Raw genomic sequence first — 14,518 nt, forward strand, 5'->3', positions numbered from 1 at the left:
AACTAAGGTCTGCTTCCGATGTTTAACGCAGAAAAGAATATGGCCGTGAACTGCAGGGGACAGAATCTGCACCGAGGGGCAAGTAACAAGTTAGGGGCATTTGTAGCGGGTACCACCTAGGCTGGGGAGGAGGAGAGTCTACAAAGGGTAGGGGGTTTTTTATGTTACAGGTTTGTTTCTCCATTAAAAGAACTGGTAGACAATTTTAACAGAAACTCTCTTTAACTCATATGGAAGACTTGTACGTTTTCCCAATAACCTGGTCACAAATGTAGGTCCATTGCCACTTTTAGAAAGTTGAGGGCTATGTTGATGTTCTGATAAAGCCACAGCATGTTAACCTTAAATCATTGTCGGTCTTGTGCAAATAAGCCCATTAACGCCCAATATTAAATCATTTTTGGCACAGCACACAAAGTCATGTTTGTTGCAACGACAGAGTGAGAAAAGTCAGCACAAACATGGTGGCCCAGTGGTTAGTGACAGTTGGAAGATGTTACATGAAAGGGCAGCACACGTTACAAGCCTGTACCAGTCAGAGCTGAAGTATGAACAGAATGCCCAACTGAGATCACAGGCACTACTATCTGTCTTGCAGTTCTTTGCTGTACGAGTCTTGGGTTTCCTTAGAAATAAGGTAGACATTTTATTGTAGAGCAGCAGTCCCTTCAGCTGCCGTCAGTATAGCATATGAATAAATTGCAAACTAGACAAAGTTTTGGAGGACCTAAGAAAAAAAACAAAAAACACCTGGAATACTTCTGTAAAAAAGTAACCAATGTAAAGGGGCAGATGAGCCACCAACTTATAAGCTTGTGGATAAGTAAACCTTTAAAATAAGTGAATGTAACATTGATGAGGGGGCTATTCTAAGCACTTTTGCAATGTACGTTCATTATTTTTTTTTTCATTAAAGTTATTAAGGGATACATGTACTGTTTATACAACAGCGCCACCTGCTGGTCAGTTTCCCACCAGTCTGACCACCAAGTAGTCAAGGAAGAAGTTGTAAGGAGAAAGAAAGAGGCTGCTCTGATGTTCTTCTGCTTAGGAGAGGTGCTTTGAGAATTTTATTCCTAAGCAGAAGAACATCAGAGCAGCCTCTTTCTTTCTACTGACAACTTGACTATTTAATGGTCAGACTGGTGGGAAAATGACCAGCAGGTGGCGCTGTTGTAACAAAATGCATTCATATTAACAGCACATGTATCCCTTAATATCTTGGAATTGAAAATAAGTGTTTAGAATAGCACTCATCAATTCTACATTCATTTATTTTAAAGTTTTACTTATCCTTTAAATAGTAGAATATTACCAAGATATGGTCGTTTATGGAAGGTCGCTAAAAAAAATGGACTGTGGACATTTATGGAGACAGGTGGAATACAGATTTTACCACTTTAATAAAAAGTTTTTACAGTACAGATAAGGGAATATTCTTCCTATAGGGGTGCATTGTTGTATTGGAAAGTTTCAACATAAAGGAAAACTATACCTCCAAAATTAATATTTAAGCAACAGATATTTTATATCAAATTAATTGGCATATCTTACCAAACTGGAATATATATTTTAGTAAATATTGCCCTTTTACATTTCGTCTTGAACCACCATTTTGTGATGGTCTGTGTGCTGCCTCAGAGATCACCTGACCAGAAATACTGCAGCTCTAACTGTTACAGGAAGAGATCACCTGACCAGAAATATTGCAGCTCTAACTGTAACAGGAAGAGATCACCTGACCAGAAATACTGCAGCTCTAACTGTTACAGGAAGAGATCACCTGACCAGAAATATTGCAGCTCTAACTGTAACAGGAAGAGATCACCTGATCAGAAATACTGCAGCTCTAACAGGAAGAAGTGTGGAAGCAAAATACAGAACTCTTTTAATTGGCTCATGTGATCTAACAAGTATAGTTTATTTGGTATGTTTGTGTGCACAGTGAATCGTACGATCCCAGGGGGCGGGTCTTATTTTTTTAAAATTGCAAGTTTCTATTTATGATTACCCAATGGCACATACTACTAGAAAAGTATATTATTATGAAAATGGTTTATTTACATGAAGCAGGGTTTTACATATGAGCTGTTTTATGTAATATATTTTTATAGAGACCTACATTGTTTGGGGGGGGGGTAGACTTTCTTTAATGGATTTGCATCTTTTCAAACCAACTTAATATGCCTTGCTGTGTTACTTATCTGAGAAGTTTTAAAGGAGAAGGAAAGCTACGGAGGCATTTTATTGCCAATAGATTAGCTGCAATAGTGCAAGCTAGAATGCTATATTTATTCTGTAGAATGTTTTACCATACCTGAGTAAAAAGCTCTAGAAACTCTCTGTTTGTTTAGAATAGGAGCTGCAGTATTAATGTGGTGTGACATCACTTCCTGCCTGAGTCTCTCCCTGCTCTGGGCTCAGATTACAGTAGAGAAGGGAGGGGTGGGGGGAGAGGAGCAAACTGAGCATGCTCTTGCCCAGGGCAATGAGGTTTAAGCTGAAGGCAGGAAGTCTGATACAGAAGCCCATGAGTACACAATAGAAGGAAAGAAATGCAGTGTTTCTTTTGACAGGGGACTCAGAGCAGCATTACTTTGGGGGTTTACTGGTATATTTAGATGGACCTTTCTGTTAAGGCTTACTTAGTTTTAGCCTTTCCTTCTCCTTTAATACTGTATGTGATCTGGAAGCTATGCTTTTATACAGGAATATTTCTTTACATAAACTGACAAGACAGAAGCTACTTTCTGAAATGGCATCATTCTGACATTGGCAACATTAGGGGAAAAAAATAGTACTCATGCAAGGAAGGAATGAAAGAGTCATGCCACGCAACAAAGATTTGTCAAATGCAAGCAAGAGGCAGTATTAATGTAACCAATAACATCACATGCCACGAAATAGGGACACCACCCTTATAATAAGAGTCTAATTGCCCAGCAATGACAGTTACCTCAAACGGTTAGCCACCCCAAAGGGGAACAGAATGACTCCATTCCCACAAGACATGTATGTGCAGAACCTATACAGGCCCTACAGATTTAAAAAAACAAAATATGTCCAACATGTAGCATACCATATTGCATATTTATGTGAAGACAGAAAACCAATTTCACTGGCACAAGCTTGTATTTACGGGAATCTCTCTCTCTCTCTCTCTCTCTCTCTCTCTCTCTCTCTCTCTATCTCTATCCTGCTCACACACCACTCAACAGCTCCACTGTAGAGACAGTAAAGAAGACCAAATTCCTGGGAGTCCACATCTCTGATGACCTCACCTGGACCACCAACACCGCCTCCATCACCAAAAAAGCTCAGGAGCATCTTCACTTCCTAAGACGACTGAAACGGGCCAGGAAGAATGGCTCTTTCATCATTGCAGGACATCTTCCACAAGCGATGTGCAAGAAAGGCCTCCTGCATTGCACTGGACTCCACACACCCCTCACACAGACTCTTCACGCTGCTCCCATCCGGCAGACTCTTTTGCAGCATTAAAGGAGAAGGAAACCCCCTGGGCGCAAAAATCCCTCCCCTGTGTTGCCCCCCCTCCCTCCTCCACCCTGGCCTACCTGTCCCGCTGGGCAAATGCCCCCTCTGCGCAGGTCCAGTCCACGGAGTTCTTCCTGCTTTGACCGGCGTTTTTGGCGCATGCGCAGTAGGCGCAATTTACTGGTACAGATCTACTGCGCATGCGCCAAAAATCACAAAGTGAAATCCGAAAACTTCGTGACTTTTGGCGCATGCGCAGTAGATCCGTACCGGTGAAATGCTCCTACTGCGCATGCGCCAAAAACGCCGGTCAAAGCAGGAAGAAGACCGATTGGGAGAAGATGGCGCCTGTGAACTCCATGGACTGGACCTGTGCAGAGGGGTGAGTAACAAGTTAGGGGCATTTGCCCGGCAGGACAGGTAGGCCAGGGGGGGAGGAGGGAGCAACACAGGTGGGGGCAGGGTTTTTGCGCCCAGGGAATTTCCTTCTCCTTTAAAACCCAAACAACCAGGCTGCGCGAAAGCTTTTTTCACACAAGCTATCAGACTCCTCAACTCACTGCCCACCCTCCCACTACATTCCAGACACACCTGAACTGTGAACTGTTAATTTATTTGCACAATTCTTAAGGTTTACACATGTATATACCCAATTTCTGCCAATATATTGCACATTTCAAATGTTTACATATTTATTGTGTATTCTACGTGCCCTTTTGTGATATGTACTAGCTGGAGCCACGTCGTTTCATCTTACTGTGTATTGGTATACTGAGGAGATGACAACGTTTACTTTGACTTTATTTATAGATGTCATCTATATACGTCTATCTATCTCGATAAATCTATCAATCTCTATCTATATAAAATAATAATTACACTAAATTTCTCCTTTAAAGGGGACCTGTCATCCTAAGAAATAATTTCAAATTCTTTTCTATCATGTTAGTTGAGCAAAATAAACTTTACTTACACGGTATTTATTATTTAAATTTTGTTTCCTTCTGTCTTGGAATTATACAATCACAGCAAGCAGGCAGCTGCCATTTTCTGGACACGGTTATTAAGGGAAATTCTGTATCACCCCAAAATCTTGGGTATGCACCAGAATGGGGGACCTAATGTCTATGTGCAGTGCCCTACACAATTATAGAGCCTGAGGAGGGAAGGGGGAATGTGAGGAGAGCAGTGACATGTAGGAAGTGCTGAATGGAAAGCGAAAGTAATTGACTGCCGCTCCTCTATGCCACGGGCATAGAGGCGGGGCAGGTAATATTTGATTGACAGTTTAGACATTTAAACACCTTTATAACAGGTATGGATGTTTTAATGAAAAAAAAATTTGGGATTTCATATTTAGTTTGCAAAGGACTTTCATTATGCAGCTTTTTATGTGTAGGCGACAGGTCCACTTTAAGATAAGACCACCTCCAAGGGGTTTTAACCCGTTTCCCACAAACTTTTTGGTTAGTTTTTATTGCCCAGCCAAAACACACATTTTTCCATTTGTGAGCTGCGCTGGGCTCCAAAAAGCTAGCGTCATCATTGGTGGAAGTGTGTTTCTGGAGACCTCCCCTACCTTCTGATGTCATCTGAAAAGTCAGCTAAGGGGCAGAGAACAGATTCAGGTCTGGCTGGGGGTCTTGAATTTCCTTCTGACTGTGCTTTTGATTTAGCTTAACAATGCAGGAATAACAAGCATGGTATTCGGCTATTGGTAATTGGCGCCGAGGTTTACACTAGAGTCATCCAGTGGATCGGGTACCCACAAAAAATGCAGGTACCCTGCGGGATGAGGGTCTGCAGATTGTGGGTCATCTATATTTCTTATCTTATATTGTCGTTATTTTACTCCTTTTAAAAATTTACAAAACGTTTTAGCACTTCCTGTTTAATGGTGGTTTGCGAAAAAGGCAGTTGCGGACTGGGGTCGGGTAGCAGATCCAAGTGGGTAAATATGCAGGTTGCAGGTAGAGTCCTGGTCTCAAAAATTGGTTCCGTGCTCATTGAATCAAAACTATAGACTGCCCACCAAGTATTGAGGTGCAGACAAGCTGGAAATGGCAAAATGTGCATTAAAGCAAACTGTGCTCATGTGTACCTACATACAAGCGTTGTCTTGAAAAGTTCATGAAAAACACTCCCTCACAACACTGAACAATAAAAATTGAAACAAACATTTTAAATTCCAATATTGCGACAGAGTTGCTTACCCAGTTTTAACCTTATACAGCACCATCAGTGTGTGGCAAATATAGATACACAAATAAGCAAATGGTTTGAAGCGGTCACAGTTTAACATGCTAAAGACACATGAACTGCCCTTCTTACTATGATACATATTCTGCATTAAGTGATGGTCAAGCTGGAAGGAAAACTGTGGGAATAAGAGGCTACGGTCAAAGCACAGTTTAGTGCTTGGTTCACTAAAATATTAGGATTCTATTCATCATTTAAAGGACATGTAAACCCCAAAAATGTAATCGCTGAAGAGCCTCTTTGAAATCTCTTAATAATTGCCACTATGGTTGTTCAAAGCTTAATAGTAAGGCAGCAGCATACCTTTAATCACTTAGGATTCCTTCTCCTCCTCTAACCCACTCAGCCCCCTCTCTCTAGAATTTCCTTTGGCTGTTGGCTCATGAGCATGCTCAGTTCTCCTCAACTCAGATTAATAAACACACCCTCCAGTCTAACAGCTAATGGTGATTGCTGGGTTCCCATAGAAACTCTGCTCTAGCAGTCTACTCCAATTTTTAAAGGGGAACTATTGAGAAAATTAAAAATAAATATTAGCTTCAGCACACTAAAGTAAGAAACTTTCTAAAAACAATTAAAAATGCTGTATCGTTTTTTGAAATAATCAAGGTTATCTTCACTATTCCTCTCTCAGAATCTGTTTCTGCTCAGACTCTCTTCATTCAGGACTTGGGTGTCAGATGAATGATCCAATATATCTTTATAGGGGGGGGGGGCTCATTTTGCCTAAAAGATGTATTGGAGCTCACTCTATTAAAATCACCAGACATGTCTCTCTACATGCAAAATTAATGCAAAAGGCAGTTATTTTGTTAGATTTTGTTTGTACTGGAATCAGTTATTTGAGGGAGCTCTAATACATCTTCTAGGCAAAAGGAGCCCTCCTATAAGATATATTGGATCTAACTGTCCTTAAATATCTGACAAGCAACTGCTGCATGAAGACAGAATGAAGAGAAACAGATGCAGAGAGCGGAATAGTGAAGATAAACTTGATTATTTCAGAAACAATGCAGAATTTTTTTGATTATATTTAGAAAGTTTCTTACTTCAGTATGAGGAAGCTTATATTACATTTTCGCGATAGTTCCCCTTTAACTCCTAACCCCTTAGAGCTTAGAGTAACCATTATAGTGCTCAATCCAACCAGCACTTATCATTGTAAATTCTTCCTGTATTTGCCTGCATTCTTTAATTACGTGAACTTTTACATCGCATATGTGGAGGAGATATATGCAGTACAAATAATGCCATTTGGATGGGGAGATGTGCCCAACTTATATACATGGTAGGAAAATGTAGGCTTTACATGTCCTTTAACTGAATCAGACTTGATAGACCCCTTCACCAAAAAACAAGTGCCTCAAGAAGCAAGAAAATAGGAGGATAAACTAACAAAGAAACAAAAAAAGTGAAAAGTAGAATCAGCAAAAATGAATCTGTTGTACAAGGCCCATTGTAACATTGCCATTGTTTTTTTTTTTGTCTAGCACCTTTTGTATATAAAATAATTTTCCAAGCCAGCATAAGCCTAAATACGATCCAGATATTTCTCCAAAGTAAAAATAAATTAGTCTTACCATATGGATACTGCAGAACAGAAAGTGCACCGTTGCTGTATTCTTCATGAGAGAACTTATCATTGCTCAGGCACTTATCAAACTCATCTGAGCCAACCAGAACAGGAGTCCGGGAGGGTGAGTCTGAAATGAACAATGGGGCATCATTAAAGGGATACTGTAAGGGGAACATTTTTTTTTTTTTTTTTTTCAAAAAAATATGCATAATTCTGCACTGAAACAAGTTTCTCACAAAAGCAGATTTTTTCATATTTAATTTTGAAATCTGACATGGGGCTAGACAGAGTGTCCATTTTCCAGCTGCCCCCAATCATGTGGCTTGTGCTCTGATTTCCATCCCAGGGATTCAGTTCAGATGTGAAAAAGGATTTGGCAGAATCTGAATCCTGCTGAAAAAGGCCGAATCCCAAACCGAGTCCTGGATTTGGTGCATCCCTACTTTATTATACCTGTGAACCCATTTCAGTAAAGAAAGAAAATAGCACTTACGAATTAAAGGTTTCCATTTAATCCTGGGTAGAGATATAATGGCATTGTCCTTATTCCTAGTATCCAATGCAGTTGGATTTACAGGAAACTTCTCAGAAATTCTTACAGATGATTGAAGGTAAAGCTGTCCGCGGTACATTCCTAAATAGAATCGAACAGAAAAAAACAATTTGAAGAAATGATTTTCAGTACCCTGGTTTGCCATTTGTGTTATTTGCTTTCCTCTTTATGGAGGCTGCAGACTGATTTAAGAATAGTGTAAGGAACAGTAGATGCCTCTGGAATTATATAAGGGATTCGGTCATGATTTTTATGATGTTGTTTTTATTTCTAAATTACATTGGTTTACACTGCAAATAATTCACTCTACCATATAAAATATGTCATTCCTAAACCAGCAAGTGTATTTTTTTTTTTTTATTTGTAATATTGGTGTGTAGGTGCAGGTCATTTTGCCTGGTCATGTGCTTTCAGAAAGAGCCAGCACTTTAGGATGGAACTGCTTTTTGGCAGGCTGTTGTTTCTCCTACTCAATGTAACTGAACGTGTCTCAGTGGGACCTGGATTTTACTATTGAGTGTTGTTCTTATATCTACCAGGAAGCCATTATCTTCTGTTAGGGAGCTGCTATCTGGTTAGCTTTCCATTGTTCTGTTAGGCTGCTGGAGGGGGGTGATATCACTCCAAGTTGCAGTACAGCAGTAAAGAGTGACTGAAGTTTATCAGAGCACAAGTCACATGACTGGGGGCAGCTGGGAAACGGACTGATGCGTTTTGAAAAAAACATTTTTAACCATGACTGTATCCCTTTAAGGTTTTAAAGAGTATGAAGACATACAAAGTACCTAAGTAGAAGCTGGACTCCGTGGCACCTCTTGCTGCCTCTACAAGGTCTTCTTCATCCTCGAGGATTTCATCATCCGATGTATAACTCGTATCATCAAAAAGGCTAATGGGAACAACCTTTCCATTTCGAACGAGCCAGGCTGAAGCGATTGGAGTGCAGAACTGGGAAAGATTGGATCAGGATTTATCAGAACGGAGAAAAGGCAAATATAGGTTTAGATGAACTGTACAACTGAAAGGGAAAATAAATCTACAATAACAATCTAAAAGTTGCAACAATTTAGAAATTTATAATAGGATTCACTGTAGTCCAGAGCAGTAACAGCAAGTAGTGAAAATCTTTTGTTTGCATTTAAAGGAGAACTAAAGCCTAACTAAAGAAGTAGCAAGAAATGTTGTACATTATGTGGTGTGCTTCTGTACCAGCCCAAGGCAACCACTGCCCTTTAGCAGTAAAGATCAGTGTCTGCAAAGATGCCCCAGTAGCTCCCCATCTTCTTTTCTGCTGATTCACTGCACATGCTCTGTGCTGCTGTCACTTACCGTACTGAGCTTAGGGACCCCCTCACAATATACAGTACACATAGAATAGAAATGTCACAATATAAGGCTGATTAGTAATTAATACACATAATTACTACATGGCAGCACAGAAACCAGTGCAATTAGCATCAGAATTTAATAATCAGCAAACCTGTAGCATCAGCTTATATTACAGAGGAAGCTCATTTTCTGCTGGATAATTAGTGACGAGCCCTAAGCTTAGCTTCTCAACAGCCAATCAGAGCCCACTGAGCATGTGAGTGTCACAGACACTTTCCAAGATGGTGACCCCCTGTGACAAGTTTGAAGTCCATGATCATTGTTGCTATTGACAAGCTGAAACTTTAGCCTCATGCAATAAGTTCAGTATATAAAATGCCATTTTAGCCACATCCATTTTTAGGGTTTACTTCTACTTTAAGGGACCTGTTAACCTAGGACATGCAAATACAACTTTCATCGTGGGCGGTCTTTTTTTTTTTTTTTTTTTTACTAAGCACCCACTGAAAATGAAAATCTGACCTCTAAAACGGTGTCAAGCCAAGCAGATTCATAGCCATAAAAGGTTTTTATACCTGGTGTTCCCACTCCAAATGGTCAAGCTTTCTGTTGAAAGCCATAACCTTCCAGTCAGCTACAGAAACCTTGATGGCCAAATCTGTGGTTCCAACTTCTTGGTCATCTCCATCAGAAATAATCCTAGACTCATCGGTGCTATAAGTTGGCTCAAGCTGCCCTTCAATAAACCCAACTCCAGGCTCAATATCTGGGATATATCTCAATTCAAAGTGTCCAACGCTGAAATTCCACCTTAAGAATGAAGGGAGAAAGGCACTCAATGGGAATACTTATGAAACAAATCAAGATTCATTGCTTTTTCTGATTTTTTCAAGAAGCCTTGATTTTGGTACTATGTTACTATATATCTGGCCAGATTTGGGATGACTTTGACGTAGTTGGCCAGCTTAAATATATTGCAATATATGGACAAACAATCCCTGTTTTGTGTAAAGGGTAAGGCATTTTTTAATAGTTGTATGCACAAAATGTCTCAATGTCCTTTTTCAAGGATCCTTGAAAAAGGCCCCAAGAGGCACTCACAGGTCTTAAGTATTTTTTAAAAATTTATTTATTATCACATTGGCTGTGGCGTTTCGGCCTAGTCCTAGGCCTTTCCCACACTTACTTTTCATTCCCACTGCGGGGACCCACTGCCCGCACTGTTTTTTGCTTTCTGTGCAACAATAATATATCATCCTGCTCAGATTCATCTTCATTCCACCGCCGACAGCCCATGGCAGAGCAGATATATTTTACCTTGACCAATAAGAAAAGCAGTGTAAGACTTATTTCTTAAATATTAGTGGATGTTAAGATATAATATATAAGATATTTTTGATTTATCATTTATTAGTAGGCTCAGTTGCCATTTAAAATAGTGTTCCACTGCTAAACACACTGCATGCTAGCTGTTAAGAAGGATTCCATGGAAACATTAAACAGCTGCATAATCTTTGTAAACTTCCGTTATAGCCCCTTGGGAATAGTAGAGGAGGCTTTCTCTGTACAAATGAATCCTACTTGTATACACTCTAGTATTGCTATGGCCCCTCTAAATGATCCACTTCCAACGATCTGTTAATGGTTTGATTTTCACTGGTGCAGTAAATGTGTCCCTAGATGATATTTGCCCAGCAAAAATATATAAAACACAAAAGCCATGAATATCCTGTAAATTATATAGTGAATAAAGTACCCCCTCTTGTAAAATATAAGGATATTATAAGTTAACGAGGAGTTTCATGACCATATAAAAACACGAGGCCAAAGGCCGAGTGTTTTTATACAGGTCATGGAACTCCGAGGTAATTTCTAATAGCCTCATATTTTGCAACTGAGGGTACTTTATTTATTATAATACACAAATTTCATTGTAAGGATAGAATACACAAAAGCCATGAATATCTTGTAAATTATATCCTTATAAACGGTGAGTTCTGATGTCATCAGTTATCAATGGTGAGTTCTGATGTCATTTCTGTCACATGACTCACTGAAATTAGTGTATTATAATAAATAAAGTACCCCAAGTTGCAAAATATGAGGATATTAGAAGTTACCCCGGAGTTCCATGACCTATATATATATGGTCATAAAACTCCTCGGTAACTTTAAAATATACTTCTAATTTACAAGAGGGGGTACTTTATTCACTATATTATACACAAAAGCCACGAATATCTTTTAAATTATACCCTTATAAACGGTGAGATCTGATGTAATTTCTGTCACGACTCACGGAAACTTGTGTATTATAATAAATAAAGTACCCCTTGTTGGAAAATATAAGAATATAAGAAGTAACCTCGGAGTTCCATGACCTGTATATGGTCATGGAACTCCTGGGTGACTATAATATCCTTATATTTTACGATAAGGGGTACTTTATTCACTATATATATTTATTGTTAATAATGTAAATGGAATTTTAGAAAACAGTGGAAATATTATATAATGCATGGATTGTCAACACACAGTACCTTCCCAGTGGTTGCACTGAGGCCATATGTTGTTAGAGATTTCCCTCCAACTAGTACCACATCATCTCCGAACTTGTGTGAAGACTCCAGCAGAGACTCTACAGTAAACGGAACAGCTTCCATACTTTCTCTGTCTCGATCCCACTGAAATAGGTCACCATCCAGGGAGGGAATAATCATTTTATTGCCAAAAACCTAATGATTAAAAAAAAAAAAAAAATAATTATTATTCATTAGATACCAAGAGACAGATTGATCAAGGGTCGAATTGGGAATGCAAATGACCACATTTTATATTTTTTTTTATGTTAAAACTCTCAAATTTAAATTGAGAATTATCCAAACTCAATTCGAATTTCGAGATTTTACAAACCTATAAACTGGGAATAACTTGAATTCGACCATCGCCGCCTTAAACCTGCTGAGTTCATGGATAAGTAAATGTCTAGTGACGAATTTGAAGATGTTAATAGCATTCCTGACATTCGAGTTTTCTTCGGAGAAAAAACTCGATTCGAGTTTTATCTCATTTGATTCGAGTTTTCGGGTGGGTAATATTTGGTTTTTTTTCTTAAATACCCCCCCAATCGAATTTCAAGTATATTCGAATTTATTAAGAGTAAAAAAAAAAGCGAATCCGAAATTCGACCTTTGATAAATGGGCCTCCAAAAGTTGTTCACAAAAAAAAAAAAAGATACACAAAGCGAATCAATTACACAATGGGAGTCATTTATCTGCCCATAGGCAGTAACCCATGGCAAGCAATAAAATTGCAGCATTCATTGTTTTTCTTGCAGCTAGTTTTAAAAAGCTAATCACGGATTGGTTACTATGGGTATCTGCCCATGGGAAAATGTGCCCAGTTTTGATAAATGATAATAAAGATTAGTCAATGCGGCAACAAATCGCCTCTTTTTTGGGGCAACAATCTCCCCGAACTGCCTTCCCCTACCTTCCCGCTGTCTAGAATGAAAAATCGCCAGCGTTATGGCACTTGCGGTGCTTCATTTTCCGGAAGTAGCCTCACAAGGAAACTTCGGGCGACTTTGGAAAACGAAGCGCCGCGAGTGCCAATCCCGCTGGCGATTTTTTCATTCTAGCCGGCAGGAAGGTAGGGGAAGGCAGTTCGGGGAGATTGTCACCGCCGAAGAAGAGGCGGTTTGTCGCCGGGGCAACTAATCTCCCCGAACTGCCTTTCCCTACCTTTCGTCAGCGAGATGGCACTCGCGGCACTTCGTTTTCCAAAGTCGCCCGAAGTTTCCTAAAACGAAGCTCCAAGTGCCATACCGCTGGCAATTTTTCATTCTAGCTGGTGAAAAGATGAAGGGTGAAGGCAGTTCGGGGAGATTAGTCGCCCTGAAGAAGACTAATCTCCCCGAATCTGCCCGTGTGCCCTTACCCTAAGACTAAAATTAATTTCAGCGTATACCTTCTCAAAAAAAAAAAATGCATGTTCTGCACCACGGGCAAACAAAAAAAAAAAAATAGAATACTCTTCTAACAACTTTTAAAAGTGTGGGAGATCTGATGACGCAGCTCTAATGTAGAATGGCAGGACATAAGTGATTTATAGGACAAGTGCATGTGCTTATAGAGCTTTCCCATTTAATTTAATGACCCACTTTCTATCTCATGCTGCATTGTGGGTACTTCTGCACTATGGAGCCAGAGGGAATTGCTGAAGCTGTCTGGTAGATATTGTGAAAGAAAGCCATGAATATTGATGAATAGGAAGTGTGGGCATGTGAGAAGGTGAAGGGCAGTGAATGTGGGTTAAGCAGGTAAGGAATGACATCAGCTGCCAATGAAACAGAATTACCTCACCCTCTAATCCAATTAGATAGCAGATCTGAGGCCGTGTAAACATTCTGTTCAGCTTGACTGCCCATCAGAGGGATACAGCAATCAAATAGCTTGACACACAAGCATTAGGCTAAGGCCACACTAGGCGATAGCGCCGCGATTTGACTCGCGGCGACTTTTCGCCGCGACTTTTAAGCCGCAATCGCTGGGGAAACTTTTGCGCTGGCGTCTATGGGGAATCGCCAGCGTAAAAACACACGCGGCGATCTTTTTTCTATTGTCGCTCGAAATCGCCTAGCGAGGCAATTTCGAGCGACAGTAGAGAAAAGATCGCCGCGTGTGTTTTTACGCTGGCGATTTTTCGCGATTCCCCATAGACGCCAGCGCAAAAGTTTCCCCAGCGATTGCGGCTTAAAAGTCGCGGCGAAAAGTCGCCGCGAGTCAAATCGCGGCGCTATCGCCTAGTGTGGCCTTAGCCTTAAAGGATCAGACAAATGCCCCTTTCATGGAGGAAACAATCCACCTCAGGAGAATCCACACAAATAATCCTCACTTGTCCATCATGGAAGTATATAAACTAGAGGCAGTATCAATTTGTTCCAACTCATTGCAGGGACATATAAATGATGGTCATTGGAATACCAGAGCCATGGTCACTTAAAGGGATACTGTCATAGGAAAACGTTTTTTTGTTGTTTTTTTTTTTAAAAGGCACCAGTTAATAGTGCTGCTCCAGCAGAATTCTTTTCATATTTTTTTATATTTCATTTTGAAATCAGACATGGGGCTAGACATATTGTCAGTTTCCAGTTGCCCCCAGTCACGTGATTTGTGCTCTGATAAACTTCAGTCACTCTTTACTGCTGTACTGCAAATTGGAGTGATTTGGACTCTAGCAACCAGATTGCCGACATTGCAAACTGGTGAGCTGCTGAATAAAAAGCCACGTAACTCAAAAACCA

At 40.0% G+C, this 14,518-nt stretch overlaps 1 protein-coding gene across 3 annotated transcripts in view; it reads right to left on the minus strand.

The window, feature by feature from the left end:
• The window catches only part of eif2ak3.S (eukaryotic translation initiation factor 2 alpha kinase 3 S homeolog), a 45,233-nt gene that overhangs the window by 17,442 nt on the left and 13,273 nt on the right, over positions 1–14,518 (minus strand). For 2 of the 3 annotated variants that reach the window (XM_018242993.2, XM_018242992.2), the window contains exons 3-9: positions 11,753–11,947; positions 10,399–10,529; positions 9,788–10,022; positions 8,669–8,831; positions 7,824–7,964; positions 7,335–7,457; positions 533–625 (exon numbers count right to left, since the gene is read on the minus strand). In XM_018242993.2, the coding sequence (XP_018098482.1) occupies positions 533–625; positions 7,335–7,457; positions 7,824–7,964; positions 8,669–8,831; positions 9,788–10,022; positions 10,399–10,529; positions 11,753–11,947 (1,081 nt within the window). The remainder of the gene's footprint in view (positions 1–532; positions 626–7,334; positions 7,458–7,823; positions 7,965–8,668; positions 8,832–9,787; positions 10,023–10,398; positions 10,530–11,752; positions 11,948–14,518) is intronic. The other variant, XM_018242994.2, reaches the window with a different exon arrangement.

Source organism: Xenopus laevis, chromosome 1S (genome assembly GCF_017654675.1).
Source record: "Xenopus laevis strain J_2021 chromosome 1S, Xenopus_laevis_v10.1, whole genome shotgun sequence".
NCBI lineage: Eukaryota > Metazoa > Chordata > Amphibia > Anura > Pipidae > Xenopus > Xenopus laevis.